The sequence below is a fragment of the Poromitra crassiceps genome (genome assembly GCF_964638095.1).
Source record: "Poromitra crassiceps genome assembly, chromosome: 3".
NCBI lineage: Eukaryota > Metazoa > Chordata > Actinopteri > Beryciformes > Melamphaidae > Poromitra > Poromitra crassiceps.
This window is the reverse complement of record NC_139625.1, coordinates 31940797-31962335: the sequence shown is the minus strand read 5'-3', so window position 1 is coordinate 31962335 and position 21539 is coordinate 31940797. Positions and strand designations below refer to the sequence as shown.

The 21539-nt window shown below is 43.4% G+C and overlaps 1 protein-coding gene across 1 annotated transcript in view; it reads left to right on the top strand.

Moving 5' to 3' along the window:
* Positions 1–323: 323 nt before the first annotated feature.
* The window catches only part of nsd2 (nuclear receptor binding SET domain protein 2), a gene marked incomplete at both ends in the record, with an annotated part of 50776 nt that continues 29560 nt past the window's right edge, over positions 324–21539 (top strand). Inside the window, 11 exons of the mRNA XM_083633000.1 lie at positions 324–944; positions 2236–2401; positions 6584–6747; positions 7484–7789; positions 8222–8327; positions 9750–9821; positions 10261–10370; positions 11040–11151; positions 13176–13288; positions 18154–18252; positions 18733–18859. Of these exons, the coding sequence (XP_083489126.1) occupies positions 324–944; positions 2236–2401; positions 6584–6747; positions 7484–7789; positions 8222–8327; positions 9750–9821; positions 10261–10370; positions 11040–11151; positions 13176–13288; positions 18154–18252; positions 18733–18859 (1996 nt within the window). The remainder of the gene's footprint in view (positions 945–2235; positions 2402–6583; positions 6748–7483; positions 7790–8221; positions 8328–9749; positions 9822–10260; positions 10371–11039; positions 11152–13175; positions 13289–18153; positions 18253–18732; positions 18860–21539) is intronic.

The following is a 21539-nucleotide window of genomic DNA, read 5'->3' as shown; positions in this document are numbered from 1 at the left end:
TGTTGTTGTTGCTTCAGACTTGTAGTCAATCGTCTATGCGGCTAGAACATTCCATGACAGGTGCACTTTTGCCTGTTCCCTCCAGCTTTGTGTTCATGCTCCGTTGGAGCAAGTGAGTGCCATTTTGGAAAGGGTATAATGTTATGCACATTGAATTCGTAGCCCAGAATGGCATTTTACATATTACTTGAGTGCAGAACAACAATCATTGAATGAATGATATCCACGGTGTTGGTCTGTTATTATTAGAACTAACCTGTGGAATGAGAAGCTGATCTGTGTTTCCTGTCTTGTAGCTCAGTGAGCCTGCGGGTTTTGATGGGATGGACAGCAAAGGTAGTTCCCTACCTTCGATGCCCGAACCAGCCAACCCGATCAGCATGAAGCAGCCGCCGGAGTCCCTCGGTGGACGGAAAGGCCGGGGGGACATGAGCGGTGACCATGCCCTGCTAATGGACAAAGCTGCTGCCCAGTTAGCCGCCACACTGCAAGACGGCGTCCTGCAGAAGATGGCTGGCCACGGTCATAACAACCACAGCCACGACAGGCTCAAAGACCTCACCTCCCGCGTGCTGAACGGGGACCAAGACAAGCTGCCCAAGCTCTGTGCCCCAGAGCCGCCCATTCTGAAGGGTGCTGAAGCTCCCGCCATCAACGGCACCCACCAGCACAAGTGTTCCCCGCATTCTGACCCAGAACTGAAGGTGAAGATACCCCAGGGGGTCCAGCAGCCGCCATTTGAGCCATGCTGTGCTGCCAACGGGACCAGTTTGGCCACCGCCTCTGAAGCTATCATGTCTGGAACCAAGAAGAGGCAAGAAGTAAAGAAAAGGAAGCGGCGACCTCTCAAACCAAAACCTCAAACAAACCTCAGTTCCTCTGTAGTTGCTGTGGCACCACTTATACCCACACAGGTTGAGGGCGGCGCTGGAGCAGCAGATAAGGTTTGGCTTTGGTTCATATTTAAGAACAGAAGAGATAGATGTTTTCTCAATCAGGATCACTATTTTCCAAGTGCCATAAATATACTGCCATCTGCCTTGATTGGTGCAAAGAGAAACAACACAAAACAGGAATACAGTACATGCTGACTGACACATAGTATAAGGTCAAAATCACTGTACATACTAGTGTGACAGGACAGTGCCAGCCTGACTATGGACAGTAGAGTATACACCACACATTAAACCTCCAAGTATCTTTATTTATTTATTTAGATTTTTCAGTTGGTTTGAGCAGCTGAAAATACATTTTGATCTCAAGTAAAAACTTATGTCATTTAAGGCTGAATATCATAAAATAAAATATAGAAAATATTCAAATCTTTGAGAATGGGGGAAAAGTCTGAAAATTACACTTGCAGAGAGAGAAGAGTGACCACTAAATATTTAAAATAATTTTAGTAGTTAATGGTATAGAGAGCCGAGGAATGAGTCTGGAAAACATCGATGCTAACACTTCCAGGTTCTTCACTGTTTCTGCCTATGGGATTTTTGAATGGGTTTTTGGCGCGATGCTTCAAATGAGGTCTGTGGTTAACGCAAGCTTATTCAAATGGGAACCAGTGTTCAGCAGGATAATCTTCACACATGAGGACCACTTTTATGAGTTTTGAAGCTTTTACGTGCCGTTAAAAGGGCGGCTAGCTAGCAAACGGCTAAATGAGACTACACTGTTGAGTCGACGGGGATATTATACATCAATAACGTCATCACTTCAAAGGATGAACACAGAAATTCTTTCCCTCACCTGGTTCAACCCGGGGTAATCAGTGCACAGCAGCACACACATCAACAACACTCCAGGTTGAATTTGGCTGTGGTGACGCGACGTGGAAGCCTATGCGACACTGTGTTGTTCTGAAATAGCTTAGCATGAGCTTTTTACTTCTAGGGCTCACATTTACGCTTCAAAACTCATGAAAGTGGTCCTCACGTGTGAAGATTATCTCGCTGAACACAGGTTCGCGTTTGAATAAGCGTGCGTTGCCCACAGACCTTATTTGAAGCATCGCGCCAAAAACCCATTCAAAAATCCCATAGGCAGAAACGGCGAAGAACCCGGAAGTCCGGGACTTCCGCGTTCCGACTACAAAAATACGTCATCCCTGCGGTACTCTATAGCTGACAAATGTGACATCTCTGTAAACTGAAGTGTGGATAATTATTCGATTTTAGGAGGGAGAAAGGTGGATGATTGACGTGATTGACATTATTTCCCTCTCTGGTACAGCAGCCCACTCCTGTCCCAGAAGTGAAGTTGGCTAAAGAAGAGTCTCCAGTGCCGATCCGTTTCTCAGTTGGGGATGTGGTCTGGACCAAGGTGTCAGGATACCCCTGGTGGCCTTGCATGGTGACGACAGACCCTGAACTGAACGAGCACATCAAACCCAAACAGAAAGGTGAGCTAAACTCACTGAACTTCTGCATCATTTTGATAGTTTTAGGTGATATAATGTAAACACTGAGTTAAAAGGAGATCAAATACAGTATGGTCTCTGAAATACTTTGAGGGTTAGACCAATATGTTTGGTGATATATCTGGCCAACATTGCTTTTATCAAGTATTTGATATTGATTCATCATGTCGTCCTCCCTGACACAGCTACATAAAACAGTATGTAAAACTTGCAATGAAATTAACTTTTCTTTGTTTGGGTCTCCTTGCCTTGAAGATCTGCAAAACCTAAACCCTAAAATGCTCCTAAAAACCCATACTGTATGGGTCGAATCCTAGTAATAACTCTGCTGCCTGTATTTGGTTTGTCTAATAATAATATAATGAGTCAAGTCATATAATTAAAACAACAGAAAATGCAGTGTTGCCTGTGTAATTTTATGAAGCAGTGGTGTTTGGGAGTAATTTTAGTTCAGTGTCCACATTAGTCTCTCCGTTTTCAGTTGTCGCTGGACTACATTATTTGTTTTTAGAAGGATCTTCATCTTAATTTATACTGTACCTATTTCACTTTGCTGTAGTGTTCTATGTAGGGATGCACACAATTAATCGAAGCTTGATTACTTGCTCATTAAGGATTTACTCCAGCATGTGAAAATTTACTCGATCAAAACAAAACAAAAAGCAATGTGCATTCTGTCAGTAGAACGGTGTTTTCAAATCATTTTTCAATGATCCTCCAGAGGGCGCAATGATATCACTAACAGACTGTTCAGTGTGCATGGGAGGCTCTGTTGATTAGAGCTGGGTATTGGTTCAAATTTCACGAATCGATTCGATTCTGATTCACAAGGTTGCGAATCGATTAATTTCGATTCGATTCGATTCCGATTCGATCGATTTCAATATGTTTCAAAATGTTTTTTGATCTGTACCCTGAATTACATGTCCAGTTATGTAACACAGGGGTTCCCAACCAGCCAAGTAGATACACGGGGAAAAAAAGTTGCAGACCTGTTGTCAATAGAGCCGCAGGGATGACGTATTTTTGTAGGCTGAATGCGGAAGTCCCGAACTTCCTGGTTCTTCACTGTTTCTGTCTATGGGATTTTGGAATGGGTTTTTGGCGCGATGCTTCAAATAATGTCTGTGGGCAACGCAACTTTAATCAAACGCGAACCAAGGTTCAGCGGGATAATCTTCACACATGAGGACCACTTTCATGAGTTTTGTAGTGTAAATGCGAGCCCTAGAGGTAAAAAGCTTGTGCTAAGCTAATCCAGAACTACACACGGTCGCATAGGCTTCCACGTCACGTCAGCACTCAACCTGGACTGTTGTTGATGTGTGCACTGATTACCCTGGGCTGAACGGGCTGAACCAGGTGAGGGGAAGAGAATTTCCGTGTTCGTCCTTGAAGTGGTGACGTTATTGACGTATATATCCCCATCGACTCAAAAGTGTAGTCTCATTTAGCCGTTTGCTAGCTAGCCGCCCTTTTAATGGCACATAAAAGTTTTAAAACTCGTAAAAGTGGTCCTCGTGTGTGAAGATGATATTACTAAACACTGGTTCGCGTTTGATTAAGCCAGCGTTGCCCAGAGAGATTATTAGAAGCATCGCGCCAAAAACCCATTCAAAACTCCCATAGGCGAAAACTGTGAAGAACCAGGGCTGTTAGCATCGATGATTTCCGGACTCGTTACTGCAGCTCTCTATTTTAATGGTTTTAGTTACACATATATTTACTCACCAGTTGGTTACAAAGGGTAAATAACAGCCTTTTCATCTGTCAATAAAGACACTTTCACAATTATGCACAGTGATTTGATTTCAGCCTATATCATTTCTAAAAGTAGATATTAATGATCAAACATTTCCATTCATGTAGCCTACAGTATTTGTTTTTGTTTCAACTACAGTGCAAAAAATAGGTAGGGACACGCACATCCAAAAATAGGCCACACTGGGCCTGGGTGCTGGATCAATAGAGTACTTACAGTGAAAAAAGAAACAATCCGCACACCGAGGAGCTCCCGCACACACTTGGCCCTTCCTCAAGACGCTTTCTCAAGCCTCTTGAGGAAGGGCTAAGTGTGGCCCGAAACGTCACGCTGTGTTGCAAATAAAAATAACCTGAACGGGAGCTCCTCGGTGTGCGGGTTGTTTCTTTTTTTTTTCTTTCTTTTTTCACTTTGTTTCAACTACAAACATAAATAAACGTCAACTTGAAACTACCGGTATGTTTCAACTACCACACACAGCATAATATTTTAGCCTGTTTAGCCTATTTAATTTAATTTAATTTTTTTTTTTAACTCATTGAGTGCCAGCCACTTTTGGAAAACGGATGCTCCCAGTGCCAGCCCTTTCAGAGCGTTTTCAGTGATAACTCAAGACCCACAGAATATTGTGTGATATTACTATGTAAACACCGAACACGCCCAAAGAACGATGAGACTCTCTTGTATCATCAGCAAAAAAAAGTTTATTGATATCATTTTCCGTTCTTTAGTTATCAGCCGGAGAAGATAGGTTGATTTCACCAAAAACAGACGTTTCAAACTAGAAGCTGAGATAATGAGCCTTTTGTGAAATGAAGCATTTCAAGCACATCACTGACTCTGAAGCTAATATTTTCTGATGTAGTGACACCTCAAAAATAATTTCCTTCAATAAAACAGCGAAAACAAAGGAATTTTGATGACAAAATTATATTTTTTAGCTGCAACCAGCAGCGCTGGCCCCTGCGTGCACAGACCCTACACCTACTTGCTGGTCTTGATTTACAGTTGGTGGGCATCAGGTATTCTAGCTTGTTTGCCAATCTGTCCATCGAGCCTGCTGTCTGGGTCGGTACGTGTTGTATGGTGCCCTACGTGCCCCACCCCCCTCAACTGCAAACTCCTCCGTGGGAGTGTCTCTGGTGGTTCTCTGCTGCACGTTTGCTCTGCATGTTTCAAAGTGCTCTATTCACTCCGCCGTTTTTGTCACCGGCTCCCAGCGCTTCCAGCTGAGAATGATTTGGCTTTTCAGAAAGACGCTGGTGTCGTGCTCCTTTTCTGGCAACTATCATGTGGAGGGGCTATCGCAGCGGAGACGGAGGGGCTCAATTGTGGGACAGATTGGCTGCTGTTCACAGGCACAGCTAACGTTACAGCATTTCCGTTTCCCCACACGGCTTCTTCTACTCTTTTTTTCTCATCTTTCTATAATCCGGAGAGCACTGTCGCCACTGTAAAATAGCTTCTACACCTTCAAAATCCCCCATACTTTTACAGGAGATGCATCAGGCTTTGATCCACGTCCCACCGTCAAAAAACGCAATTGACGACTTTAGTCGTCATTGGCACTCAATGAGTTAATAAAAAAAAAATCGATCTCTGGACATATCGATAATAGAGGATTAAAATAAAAATCGATTAAAAAATCTGAGAATCGATTTTTTTAACCCAGCCCTACTGTTGATGTCCCTCAGAGTTACCGTATAACAGGAAGTGCGGGGACTTGTTGACGAGAGCCGGTGTTGACGAGTGTGCTAACGCTAGGCGCTAGCTGTCTTGAGAATGTGAAAGCGTGTTATAACGTTACAGCCTGACTCTCTCGTTTATTTTTTAAAGTAAGTAATAGGCAGACCCGGACACTCGGCTACATCACTATAGCCCTTTTCAGACAAGTCATAAGATGCTCTACTTGAACAGTGTTCATTCGGATAAATTGGCTGGCTCCTCTTCCTCAAACCTGGAGCAACCCACCATCAGCGAGGAAGAGGAAGAGTTGCGACGCACGTACAACAACAATCACTTGAACAATGTTCATTCTGATCCTAGTCTCACCTGGACTGGAGCTGAGCAACTCGGCATCAGCGTTTAGAGCTGCGACGGCTGCACGACGTACTGCCAGCAGAAAAAGTAAACAATCTGCTGTAAGTGAGCCCCTGTTGGACCTATAGGCAGCGGCCGCGGCGGCAAATGTTGACATGTCTAAAAGTTATGCATTTGGTATGGTTTGGATTTTTTATTATTTTTAATTACAATTACTCGTTTGATTGCTCGTTAACGTTACCAACGATCGATTTCAGAATTTGTGAATGTGCATCCCTAGTTCTATGGGATGATCACTGCCGTAGTTCTGCTCTGATTTGTGCCTTGATTTCATCTGCTTCTCTTGTCATTTGTCGCCGCAGCTAACAGCAGGTCGGGTCTCCTTTACCACGTGCAGTATTTCGGAGACGCTCCTGAGAGAGGCTACATCTTCGAGAAGAGCATAGTTTCTTTCACCGGGGAGGATCAATACCAGGAGCTTTGCCAGGGCAACAAGCAGCCAGCCTCCCGCGTCGTCCATAGAAAGGTACATTTGTTTTCCTGTGGGCTGCCCCTGCATATTGGCATATAGAGGATGTGGTGTCCAGTTTCGAAAAGACCTTGGCTCAAAAAGGTTGTAAAATTGAATAATAAAATGTTACAGGCTTCATGGAATTTCTGGCATTTTGTGGAATTTTGAGAAGTGTATTCCAAACAGAGAATGTCAATCATTTTACAAAAATCTATAATGTATTTTACTTCGTATTTATTATATTGGGTTATTTTTCAGCTGTTTGTCTCCACAAGACTGTGTCGACATCTCTTGCCATGTTTGTGTAGGTTACAAAATCCTCTACTCCAGTTTTCCGACTCATGGCCCACGTTAAAAAACTCAAATTTTTGCGGCCCACATCCGACCGTACACATTACGGAGGCCAAATAATGTGTTCTCAGAGCACCTTTTATTTTAACGATAAAAAGAGATGTCCTTCAGCACCACACAGAGATCAGAAACTAAAAGTGAGGGGCTGTCTGCAATAGGCTAATTAACGAATAATTGATTCGAAATTAATTATCTAAAACCTTCATGGCCCACAGGTTAGGAATGGTTGCTCTACTCACCTGTCACTGGTACTCACCGGGTGTGCAAATCGGGGTACTGAATGTACCCTGATGGCATCTGCTCTTCACTAGGTCCACAACCCGATTGGCCGCCACTGCTGTGTTGCCTCTGTTGTAACCCGTACTGTAACTTGCCGTCTTCTCCTTCCTGTGTCCTCCAGACGGCTCCCTCTGTGCCCCGTAAGCTCCAGGCTCAGTGGAACATGGGTATCATTCAGGCCAAGGAGGCTATTAATATGCCGTTGGACGAGCGCATGGCCAAGTTCACTTTCCTGTACGACGTTGACGGGCCGCATTTGAATCCCTACGTCTTGGAGAAGCTGAGGCCGGAGCAGAGCAACGAAAAGGAACCCGAGACAGAGTCCCGGCTCTGCCCGGCGCTCCCCACCCTGCTCGCCAGTCCTGCAGGCGAGCCCACTGCCAAACCCCAGGCCCAAGACAGCACTTCAACAGGGAAAAAGACACGAGTACCCAGAACAAAAAACAAAACAAGGGAAAGGCGAATAAGGGGCAAAGGGCAGATAATTGGTTCACAGTCAAAAAAGATATTAAATGGCCCAAATTCTTCCAAAGAGATGCTTCAGCCACAGCCAACCTCACAGGTTTGTTTTTTAAATTGTTTTATCCAGGCCATGCTTGTGTGATGTGTTCTGTTCCTATTTACTTTGTAAGGGAGAACATTGTATGTCTGGAACACAGGCAAAATTATGGACAATGCATTTAATAATTTCCAGGTCTTGAAGAGTTTTGAAATCATGTTAAAGAAATTCTTGGGGTTTGTTATTTGTATTGTATTCTTTTTGTAGGATCCCACCACTTCTGTACCAGAGACACAAGCTGAATTAGTTGTACCTCAGAAGAAAAAGAGAAAGCCCAAGCAGTCTCAGCCTCCCACAAAGAGGGTGAAGAAAATAAAATCTCCTTCAGCAACAGGCAACACTTCAGAACCTGTAAAGAAAAGGAAATCAAAGGTGGTTTCTTCGACAGCTGACGTTTCAGAACCAGGTTGGTAAATGAGCATCAGCCAGATGCTGGTTAATAAAAAAAAAAAAAAAAATACCAACAAGAGGTGCTCCGATCGATCAGCATGCAATCCGTATCAGACCATTTTGACCTCAAATATGCGATCGGCTGATTGCAGATATTGCTTTATTGTTGCCGATTGCATAGCCGATCATGCTGCACGTGAGAAACATGTGGCAGCCCATTTCTCCGCAGTTAATTGGTGTATTAAAAAAACATTTTCATGTCTTCAATGTCTATCATTTAACTTTCATATTGTGCTCTAACGTTTATATCATTGTGTTGCAAATCACATGCTTTTGTCAGTGTTTTTTTTTTACTTTTACTTTTTTTACTCACCTCCACACTGCTTCAGACTCTGTCAACATGCCCCTTGCATCTTTGAATCACACAAATCAGCTGGTGAGTAGAGCAGAGAGAAGTTGCCTCCAGTCCACCCGCCTACCGAGGCATTTGCGTGCTGTTAAGTCTGCGTTTGATCCATATTTGCGTGTATCCTCATAACGTTAATAGCTCCAGTTACCTTTAGCTGCTTTAGCTTATAAATCTATAAAATAGTTTCCTTGGGTCAAAGTTATTTTTCTTGTGTAACAGAGAAATCCCGGAATGGAGTATTTTTGTTGAGTGAACTGAACTGCATTGAACTGGTAACATGGAAATCCCGAAGTGGAATATTTTTGTTCCTTTAAACTGAACTGGGGGAACTGGACTGTCACTGAACTATGAAGAACATTCTTCTAGCGGTTTAGTTCAACACAGACAGTCTTCTGCTCCAATTATCTCACACACAAAAAATCATGTTGGCGGTTTCCTTTAGCCTACACAATATAAAATATTGATGTAGAAAAAAAGAAAATGTGCTGCACTTTCAATTGATGCTTGAAATGTAGGCCTATATGTCAAATGGAAACTGTTTTAAAATAGACTGCTATAGCTGCTTAAAAAAAAAAAAAAAAGTCGGGCAGATATTTCTCATAGGCGATCGGTGGCAAAAAAAAAAACGTGATCGGAGCACCCCTACTACCAACCATTTAGAAGGCCTCATTCAAAATTCCATGTGTGGCTTGTGAAAAATTGACATGGCTGGGATGTTCTGGAATTCAAAATTCTCAACACAATTCTGTTTTGAATGATGATTGTGTGATGCTTTATGATCAATTGCACCACATAACCAAAGTAAGGATGCCATTTGCGGAGATTATAGAAAGCCAAAGTCTTTTTCACCATTTTGTAAAGCATAACCAAAATGTACAATGATAATTGATAAGAGTACTTCCGGTACTATGGTCGGAACAGCAAATACTCAAGAGTAGGTGCTCTACACATATGAATATAGTATAGCAAAAAAGGTGTTGGTACATATGTGCTTTTGTAAGTTCATTTGAAAAATGCTTTTTCTTCTAGTTGATAAAGTTAAGAAAGGGCGGAAGAAAAAGACGGATCTAGGTAACGAAGAAGTGAAGACTGATTCCTCAGGTGAGTACGCATTCTGTTTACTGTCATTCAAATGTTTTTAATGAGGGAAGATAGAGGCCACTTCAAAACCTCTTCTCCCAAACCTGTCTTTGACATTTCAAATGAAAATTGTGCATTTTCCTCAGCCAAGTCAGGTTCTTGGCAGAAAGCTTCTGAATTAGTCCTTAAACTACCCTAAAAACTGCCTTTCAGCATTCGTCATTTACTATTCAAGTGGTAGATGTTGCAAGCCACAGGCTATAGTGCTTGGTGTCAAAGAGCACTTAACGTGACATTCTGCTGACTCAAATGCCAATTAAGAATATTTTTTTTACTACAGTGTAGTACAAATTCTAAATGTCAACATAGCCCTTGTAATGGAAGGTGCCTTTATTCCAGTGTTGGTATAAATCAAAGCCAGGTCTAGAAGTGTTTAACCTTTAGCGTTTCTTCTTTTTAGTGAAGAGGCAGCGGAAGAAGGCTTCTAAAAGGCCATCAACAGAAGCTGTGGCAGAGAAGGATCAGCAGCCTAAAAAGAGAAGTAGAATGGGCAAAGATGCTGAGAAACAAAAGGTGAGTTTTCTATCGGATATAATGTTGTGGTTTCCTCCAATACATCTGAGCAGTTTTATTCCAAAATGAGATGTCTGCCAACAAAAACAACAATCAGCTGGTATTAAAATATAGACAGTTTTCACCAAATTGTCTTGTTAGGGAACAGTTTGAAACAGAGCGTATTTCCTGTCAGCTATTGCATTAGCAAACACTGCAACAGGAAGTAAGCTAGGGCAATTTAGAATGTTTATGTTGTCAAGTTAAAACCGTCTATAAGTCAGTGTGGAAGACTTGTTATTAGCTAAAGACCTTACAAAACGTTGTATTGTAATCAGATGTGTTTTTGAAATACTGAGCAGTGGGCATCTGGTATTTGTGGTTTTTGTTTGACCAAAATCACATGGTAATGGAACCCTCATTTCCTTATTTGCTGTTCATGTCATTCAACTATAGATGGTTTTCACTGAATTGTGTTGCTAGGGAACAGTTTGAAACCTAGTGTTTTTCCTGTCAGTTGTTGTACTAGCAAACACTGCAACAGGAAGTAAGCTGGGGGCTATTCAGAATGTTGATGTTGTCAAGTTGAAACAGTCTATTGAGTATGATTTTGTCTTCCCAGGCCCTGGCATCATGTGAACACGTAAAAGCACTCAACAACACTAACCCTAACCCTTGTCTTCCCAGGCCCTGGCATCGGAAGGCGCCACAGACAAAAAGCAGAGAATAAGGAAGAAAATTGACAAAGATGTTAAAGAAACAAAGAGGCAGCTGAAGAAGTCAAAAGTGCCCCTGTCGGGTAAACCACATTATGACTTTGGTTTATTTGTACAGTGATACAATGTAGACCAATTCTAACATTATTAAAATGGAAAGACAAAACCACAGAAATTATAAAACACAAATCTGAGAAGATTTAACAAACACAGATCCTGTACAAGCCACTACGTACCTTATATTATTGGTCACTAGTACAGTCATGGACGGAGTCTCAGTCAACACCACTGACCTAAAACATATGGACAGAACCATCCCATTGATTTTGGGCTCCTGTTTTGAGTTGAAGTGGTGGCTGTCGCCATCTTGATTTTTCGTCAGCAATGTGGGAGGGAAATGGGTTGAGTCACGTGAGATGGGGGTTTCCCAGAGCCTCGTCTCCGCCTGGTATTGGTCCGTGATCTGTAAGCTGTACGATCACTGGACAGCGAACTGTCAATCACCCCCTTTTCTATCGTAAAAAATTACCCCCATATAGTTGTTATGAAAAGGTGAAATTAGCTATATAGACCAAAACCGTTAAAGGCCCAGGCTGTAAATATGCTTAATCACTGTTACAAAGTGGAGCATTTTAACATGAGGGTGAACGGGAACGACGGGACTTCTGAGCCCTGCCTCAAGTGGCCATTCGAAGAATTACAGCTTTCAGGGTTACTTCCTGGTCCTCGTGGGAAAACCTCGTGCCTTACCCACTGGTCAAGACTTAGTCAATGCCGCCCTCTAGAGGCCATGTGATGAAGCACATCACCAGTAAACCACCCTCAGTATCTGTTCCCCCAGACTGACTCACCTGAATTTGGTTTCTGTAGCCCACGCCCCACGCTGCCAGTATACTGACAGTGTGGAAAAAAGACAAGGGGCCTTATCTTAAAATACAGGGGGGCTTGTAAGAACAAACTCGTTTCATGTCATTAAAGCAGTTTGTGCAAATCAGCTGGATGTCTACTCTCTTACAGCTGCCATCTTCAATAAAATATCACACAAAAATGTGTTTACTTTTTTAAAGGAATTAAAGCATCACTAGCTGACTTCTCCTTAAGATTAAGACCTGACAGCATTACTATTCGCTGCATGACCTTACTTTTAACACGTTGACTGCCACTGACGTATATATACGTCAAAAAAAATCCAGCGGTTCACTGCCATGGACGTATTAATACGTCAAAAAAAAATTTTTTTTTGACGGTGGGATGTGCATCTAACCCTTTTACATCTCTTATATAAGTATTGGACGTGTACAACCCATTCCACCGACCCACTAAGTGGCGACAAGGAAGGAGGAAGGCAAGCAAAAAGCAGTGTGACGCGAGGTTACAGCAGCAGCAACGAGCTTGTGACACGGCCGCTGCGGCCAAGAGGACACACACGGAGGGAGGAGTTGGAAGCAACTCTCCCTCTCGCTCTCTCCCTCTCTCTCTCTCTCTCTCTCGCTCTCTCTCTCTCTCTCTCTCCCTCCCTCTCTCTCTCTCTCTCTCTCTCCCTCTCCCCCTCTCACTAGGATTAAACCTAGTGCGTCTCCCTCCCGAGAGGGAGGGAGAGAGAGAGGGAGAGCGAGAGGGAGGGAGAGAGAGAGAGAGAGAGAGGGAGGGAGAGCGAGAGGGAGGGAGAGAGAGAGCGAGAGGGGGAGGGAGAGAGAGAGAGAGAGAGAGAGAGCCAAAAATGAATGGTTAAAGTGACTGTTCTATCGAATTTCACAAAAAGCCGTTTATCTCTGAATATTTTTTCTGACGCTGAAACCATGCTGTATTCAACTGCTAATGCTTACATAACTACTAACTCTACAAACTAACTCTTTTAGATAGAGAAAGCACACATTCTATTAGTTCTTTTGAGATATTGTGTGTTCACAAAATCTTAGCAGAAAAGAATCCTCGGGTCTTGAAAGATGAGCCAGAATCCTCAAAAAACCCCTCTGGCAGAAGCTAACTACAGTAAAAAAAAAACGTCTGGCAGTGAATGTGTTAACTCCATTGAATGAATCACAACTATTGTATCATGGCACTGTAGCAGTTTAGTAATTGTCGTCCAAACACTTAGGGTCCACAGAGGACGAAGCTCCTGACAAGCCAAAGCGTAAGAGGCAGAGGAAACAGGATGGAGACCAGGCCACGCCCTCACAGGCAAAGAAGAGGCGGTCCTCTCCCTGTCCTGAGATTGAGGTAAGAGGAAACCCCTCAATTATGTTAATGAAAGCTAGATTAGCTTCCTGCTCTTCCAGATTTGATAGAGCAATAGAAATATACTGTATATTCAATTCAAATTGACTTTATTTCCGACACATAGGTCCGTATAGTAAAAAGAGGACAAAAACGACATATGTATGAGATCATGGCAGTTCATCAGCCCACAGATTAAAATGCATACAAGGACGGCACGGTAGCTCATTGGTTAGCACTGTTGCCTCACAGCAAGAAGGTCCTGGGTTCGAACCCCGGGCCATCCCAGGTCCTTTCTGTGTGGAGTTTGCATGTTCTCCCCGTGTTCGTGTGGGTTTTGTCCGGGTGCTCCGGTTTCCTCCCACCATCAAAGACATGTATGTAAAGGCCTAAACATGGTCGTCCGTCCGCCTCGAATTGGAGCCGTCTCGCCATCTGGCGGCGCCAGCTAGCCCTACATGCTCGGACGCCACTACGCCCTCCCTCCACCCTCCCTCCTCCTGTGGAAGCTCAGTGTGAAAATGGCGGAGATTGTGTGCCAGGCAGTCTGAATGAAATTGAATGTAACGTTCCCAATTCTATGTATTAAATTCTAAAAAACGACCCTCAACATTTGGGAAGGCTAAGCCACACAACTAGTTCGTTATAATCTAACGTCATGCTTTGAAAGGCGACTTTACGACGATGAGCCAAGGCAACGGCCAGTCACAACTCTCGTGCAGCTGACGTCACACACGTATTGTCGGCGCTGAGTCACATTTTGGTCTGTGCAGGCTTTTAGCGGAGGAATACGGTAGTTGTACGGTTGGGAGAAAAAGCAGTGCCGAATGAAACTGCTGTTTGGCGGAAAAGTAAAGCGCTGAAAATTGTCAAAATAGAGCGTGCATGTACACAGATATTGATTTGTTTAGGTGGGCGTTGTTTTAGGTGGCTAAATTACGCTTTAGTTGTTGACCCCACGTACTTAGAGAAAAAGCTGGTTTGGCTGCTGCTCTGAGTGTCGGCTCTCGTTGCACACTGCGCCCAGCCTGCAGACCACTGTACCTACTCCAGTTAGTGTATCGAACTAGCTGATAGGACCCCACTTCAAACAAACCGAACTATTCCTTTAAGTTACCTGGAGTCTCTTGCTGCCAGTTTCCAGCTTGTTAACGCGATATCTCACGAATGCCTTGATGGAATTTCATCAAATTTGCCTCAAACATCGACTTGGACTCGAGGATGAACTGATTCGATTTTGGTGGTCAAAGGCCAAGGTCACTGTGACCTCCCGTACACCATTTTCAAGCTTGTTAGCGCAACATCTCAGGAATGCCTTGACGGAATTTCATGAAATTTGCCTCAACGCTGACGAAGGCTAACGCTGAAACGCGTACGTTGTGGTGCAACAGGAATAAAAACCCTCAAAAGGATTCTCTGAGTGCTGGCTCCTTCTCTATTGCTTCAAGAAACTCTTGTGCCGTGCACCTTAAGACTTTAAATTATCCGGTGAGTGTGCGGGCTGATAGCTCTCCAGCTATATATCTGCATGAAATTTGCCTCAAACATCGACTTGGACTCAAGCATGAACTGATTAAATTTTGGTGGTCAAAGGCCAAGGTCACTGTGACCACTCGAATGCCATTTTCAAGCTTGTTAACGCGATATCTCAGGAATGCCTTGATGAAGTTTCATCAAATTTGCCTCAAACATAGACTTGGACTTGAGGATGAACTGATTAGATTTTCGTGGTCAAAGGTCAAGGTCACTGTGACCTCACGAATACCATTCCCAAGTTCGTTAAAGCGATATCTTAAAATGGCTTGATGGAATTTCTGCCAATTTGGCTCAAATATCGACTTGGGCGCAAGGATGAACGGATTACATTTTGGTGATCAAAGGTCAAGGTCACTGTGACCTCTCCAACGCCATTTTCAATAGTTACATATAGTTATGACACAGACATACTTCATATTTAGATGACCTGTGTACATACACAGATAGACATCATATTTGGATAACCTGTGTACATACACAGACAGACTTATTTAGATAACTTGTACCTTACATTTGCAGCTCCTCTCTATCGCACACTGTGCCCTGTCACCGTGCCACGGTGCTCTCTACAGGGCCAGAATAACAGATAGGTTGAGTCTACAGAGTGGCCTTCAAGTGTGCGTCAAGACATGTAATCTGATGTGCGTCAAGACATGTAATCTGATGTGTGTCCTATAAGTATCTTTGAGTTTCTGTTCAATGTATGTAAGCCTGTGTATCCATCCGTGAATATACAAGAGTGCATCTCTTGGCCAAGATCTATGTTCAATACATCATATCAGACGACTTCTTCTGACTCCTGGCTCCATCATTTCATTTCAACTGGTTTCCTTCAAGTGGTTCACTGTTTACCTTTTGGCTGTGAAATTTCATTCTCTATCAAACGGCTTGATAGAATTTCTTCTGATTTGGCTCAAACATCAACTTGGACTCAAGGATGAACTGATTCCATTTTGGTTATCAAAGGTCAAGGTCACTGACCTCTCAAATGCCATTTTCAAGCTTGTTAACGCGGTATCTCAGGAATGTCTTGATGGAATTTCTTTGAATTTGCCTCAAACGTCCACTTGGACTCAAGGATCAACTGATGACATTTTGGTGGTCAAAGTTCAAGGTCACTGTGACCTCACACACCCAATTTCCAAGCTCTAACGCAACATCTCAGGAGCGCCTTGACGGAATTTCTTCCAATTTGCCTCAATTGCCGATTTGGACTCAAGAATGAACTAATGGCGGAGGCTAGGGTTGTGCGATGTCAGGAATTTATCCATCGTGATTATTTTACAGTGAAACATCGTTTTGCACGATGCCATCGTCATTGGGGTGGGGGTTGGGGGAATAATTAATTATTTATTAAGTCGCTGCGTTGCTGTAATGCGTTCACGTTAACAGGACAGCTGAGCCTGAGCTCTACATGATACCAGCGGGCTTGAATACTGCTCTGTGCTACAGCACAGAGCCACACGACTGAAGTGGGCATCAGCTGTCACTATAGCAATTTGAACGGCGCAAAACTAACGTTAACGTTACTCACCAACAACGTATGTGTGTTGAATTTAACTAGCTGGCAGAAAACCGACTGAATTACTGGCTGATAATAACGGTAGATTCGCCTGGCTCTGGCTCCTCAAGCAGTACTGCTGTAACAGCTAGCAGTAGCCTAGCTGCTGCTGCTGCTCGATTTCTCTCTCAACTCTCTCCAGTCTCCTCAACCCTCTCTTATTAGGTTCAAAAGCCCACGCGAATCTAACGTTATATCCGCCAGTAATTCTGTCACTTTTCTGCCAGCTAGTTAAATTCAACACACACACATTGTTGGTCAGGATCTGACTGTAACGTTAACGTTAGCCTGCGCTGTTCAATATTGCTAGTGTTGTATCAATCAACTTCAACTTTCACTTTTGAAACAGGCGAGTTAAATTCACATTTGAAGACTTGTACTCACTGTGGGTTGAAAACAGGAAAGAACGTGAGGTTTCTTCTTTCTCTTAAAAGTTTTCACAACAAAATAACTGACTTCTCGTGCGCGGGGGACCCCCCGGCGACATTAAACAAGCATACCCAGTGCAGTGAAGCATTAGAGCGGAGGAGGGGGATGGGAGGCTTCTCTGAGTCTGAACTGGGGGCGCTCGTTTAATGCTGCCGGCGCGTCCCCCACGCGTCACGCTAAGTTGACTTGGTATGTTTTATTATTCAAACGGCACAAATTTAATTCGAACAGATAATTAATCACGATGATCCGATGTAGAAGGCTCAGAGGTCGATGGGGGGTCGGCCAATCACGATGGTCGATGCCATCGTCCATCGTGCCAACCCTAGCGGAGGCATAAGTCCGCGTTGCGGTCGTTCTATATATTTTTTTACAATTATTAGCCAACATACATTTATACATGAAAGGTGGGACACATTCTGCTTATTTTGCTTAATATCGCATTTACTACTGTTTATTTTATGCTATGTGTGTTCTGTGAGCGAGCTACTGTAACTTGTCCCAATTTCCCCCCGGGGATCATTAAAGTCTTTCTGATTCTGATTGCTCGTCACAAACATGACTTGCACTGGTCCATCTTGGAAGCTTAAGCAAGATTCTAAATGCATCATGTACCACCTGAAGCCACAGGATAGGACGGTGCTTCTCATGGGAGCTCTTGATTTTTCAACAATTCATCTTGTCAAGTTTATTTGTATGGCCCTAATTCACAAGCATGTCTCAGAGGGCTTCACAGAGAATATGTCTAGCTAAATCTAGCTGACACAATAACAAATTACAGTAATAATAGTAATAACATGGTTTAATAATCTTATGATAGAAAGAGACGGCGGGATGAGAGAGCAGGGAAAGGGAGGAGGTGGAGAGAGAGGTAAGAAGAGAGCAGGGGGAAGAGGAGAGAGCGCAGAACATACAGGATATACTGGGGCTGGGCGGTCACAAATAGTCACAGGGGACAGTAAAATTTTGAAATCAAGTTATGTATTATTGTTACCAGGCGATAGGAGCCACTAAATAGACAACAAACTATTAGTCCAGGGGTTCCCAACCTTTTTTGGGTTGTGACCCTACATTTGTCTTTCAAATAAACATGAACTGGGTAGTTTTCATTATTTGTTGATGCCTGATGACTGAAAAGTTCAGCTGTGGCCAACTTTTCTCTGCCGACAAGCTTGTTGAACATCCACATCTGTCGAGTTAACCTTGTCACTCAGCTCTAAGGGAAATCAATGGACTTCCGGTGATTGTTCATTATGGTGTGAACGCACGGTTTGGGAAATGTTATGGATTGTCGTTTTATTGATTACAAAATTGAGCCTCTCCAATCAACTCTTTCCTGCAGGGCTCTGGGAGTGAGGGACGTCCTGACTCCCCGAGTGACAGCTTGGACGGGACAAAGAAGAGTGAACGAAATGCTACAAAGAAAGAGGTTGTCTGCCAGGTGAGTCAGTCGGCTCTTAAACATCTCACTTTCATTTTTTTTTTTTAAACACACGTAACACTTTGTTTTGTTTCCACTGCTCTTGTCATTCATTTGAATGCAAATACAGTATGTAGGCTACATGTATCCATGTCTCTGTATTCATTTCATAGTGTCTATATACATATGGCAATGTTGACATCTTAGGCCCCAACAGATACATCAGGTTGAAGAGTCATGTATGAAAAACAAACATTCACACACAACACATTTTTTATTTTGCTTTTGGTCTGGTTAACCTCTGAACATAGTCCCAGTTCCTCCTTTAGTTTCCCTGGGCCTGTTGTACACATCATTTCCTGCCTTTTTGCCGTCGATCACATACTCTGTGTATACCCTGAGGCATGTGCAATACATCTCCTGTTGTTTCACCCGTGTGTGTGTGTGTGTGTGTGTGTGTGTGTGTGTGTGTGTGTGTGTGTGTGTGTTTTTTGCCTACAGGTTTGTGAGCAAGCCGGTGAGGACCTGGTGCCCTGTGAAGGCCAGTGCTGTGGAATGTTCCACCTCCACTGTCTAGGTCTGTCGCTCAAGCCTGAGGACAAGCTGCTGTGTCAGGAGTGCAGCACAGGTGAGGAGTGGTTACTGTGTCAGGAGTGCAGCACAGGTGAGGAGTGGTTACTGTGTCAGGAGGAGTGCAGCACAGGTGAGGAGTGGTTACTGTGTCAGGAGGAGTGCAGCACAGGTGAGGAGTGGTTACTCTGTCAGGAGGAGTGCAGCACAGGGGAGGAGTGGTTACTGTGTCAGGAGGAGTGCAGCACAGGGGAGGAGTGGTTACTGTGTCAGGAGTGCAGCACAGGTGAGGAGTGGTTACTCTGTCAGGAGTGCAGCACAGGTGAGGAGTGGTTACTGTGTCAGGAGTGCAGCACAGGTGAGGAGTGGTTACTGTGTCAGGAGTGCAGCACAGGTGAGGAGTGGTTACTGTGTCAGGAGTGCAGCACAGGTGAGGAGTGGTTACTGTGTCAGTAGTGCAGCACAGGTGAGGAGTGGTTACTGTGTCAGGAGGAGTGCAGCACAGGTGAGGAGTGGTTACTGTGTCAGGAGTGCAGCACAGGGGAGAGGAGCGCTTACTTTGGTGTTTCATATTTGGCACTGATAAGTCATCTTACTGCATTACTGCCATCAATCAATTTTATATTTATATAGCGCCAAATCATCTCAAAGTGCTTTACAAATAGAGCAGGTAGAAGACCAGGTTCTTTATTTTATTTGCTCTTTACCCAACATTTCAAACAATGCAAGGTCATGTGGTAATTGAAACAATTTCCCAACAAGAGCATGCACTGCCATGGACTCATAACTAGGGATGGGCATCGAATTTCGAATTTTCGAATAATCGTTGTTATTATCAAGGTCGACTTTTATTATTGAAATTCGAAATTCGTTTATTGAATTTTTTTTTTTTTTTTTTTTGGTGAGTGAAATGTTGCATTGTCTCCCCTGATTCTAAGTATAGTCGAATCGCTTGGTTTGACAAAGTAAAACAATTTTTATAAGCAACCTCTCCCTCTTCATGGGATTTCATCCGCCATTCATTTTTCCATAAACCTTGCTTAAAATGCTTATACAAATTGTTTTACTTGCTCAAACCAAGCGATTCGACTATACTTAGAATCAGGGGAGACAATGCAACATTTCACTCACACATTTTTTTTTTTTTTTTTTTTTTTTTTTTTACATTTTTTTTTTTTTTTGGAATTTCGATTAAAAGTCGACTTTGGCCAGCGAATTTCGAATAGTGTTTTTGCTAGAAATGCCCATCCCTACTCATAACATAGCATACGCTAGTGATGCGTGGGCCACCCAGAACCCGCCGGGTCCTGCAGGCTGGCCCGCCCCGCAGGTCGTCTGGCGTGGCAAATTATGAAAATATTGCGGGCGGGGCAGGCTCAGAACATGACAAAGCAACATTATTAAATAATTTAGAGTTAGAGCAGTGAAACACGCAGACTAACCCTTTATTACAGACGTGCACTCTCTCACATACACACGTACACACAGTCAGACAGACAAGGCGGGTCTGAAGCCGACTGCACCTGCTGCACTCTACTATAGCCAACATGGTGGAGTGAAGAAACGCTTCAAATGAGGTAGCCTAAAACTAATGCCACCGCAGATTTTCTGTGTGGACTTGACTGTGATCTATTTGTCAACTTTACTGCAACATGACCAATTGAGAGCGCATGAGGTAATTAAAAGTAATGGGAAAGAATAAGAACTGTTTCTGTAGCCTACCTCTACCTGCTACCTCCATTTTAAGACCTTGGATTAATTTAAAGCCCCAATCAGTAAGATTTTTGACATTTTTTCCTGTAATATAAGAGCTTTTTAGTCAGAGGACATGGTAGATTGACTTGTAATAGGGAGACCCTCGACTTTATTTATCCCACACCGCCCTCCATTGGCCAGCCCTGGGACTAAGCAGTTTGTCTGCCACGTCCCGTGGTAAGAAAAAAGAAAAGGATGCGTGCATGCGCTCTACAGCGGAAGCGCTGTCTGCATGAAAACAAGGAAGTAACTCGATTCGGATTTGCTATGAAAATGATGTTTCAGGGAACTATGGATTATTATTTCATCAAGTGGTGAGTACCCGATGTCACAACATGTACATAGAGCTTTCTGGCCCTGTGTTTTGTTGACTTTGAACGGCGATATCGTTATCGATACTAATGCACGCAGAGGGCGCAGTTTCCCCAATAGCAAAACTTGGAAAACTTACTGAATGGGGCTTTAAGAAAGACGACGCAGCGTTCCTCCTGAGTCCGGAGACATATTACATTAAATTGGGCGCCTCACGTGTATTTATGGATCATATAATGAGGATATGGACCGCGGCGTGACAGAAAAGGTGTTATTTACAGAGTGCATGCAGCTTGCCCTGTTTGCGCTCGTTGTAGCCTGTTTGAGGAGCCTACTCTGAGCTAAATATCTTCTATGGGCATCCGAATGAAACCAAAGTTATTTGTGTGAGTAAAACTTAGTTTAAGCTGGAAATAAGGTCTGGGGTGTTAAAAACCGGAATTCTCCTTTAAGCCACCTTCAGACTGGAAGATTTGAGATTTTAGCAATCTTATACATTTATTGCAGGCCACACTTGGATCTAATAAACTTGGGTAGGACATCAGGTTTGTGTGTGTAGACTACGATGATGATACCTACTGGCTACGACGCACGGCTCCATCAATACCTGTCAATCAGTGTGGCATTTCTATTGGTTGTTGTCATAGCTGGCACCCTAAATTTCTGAGACT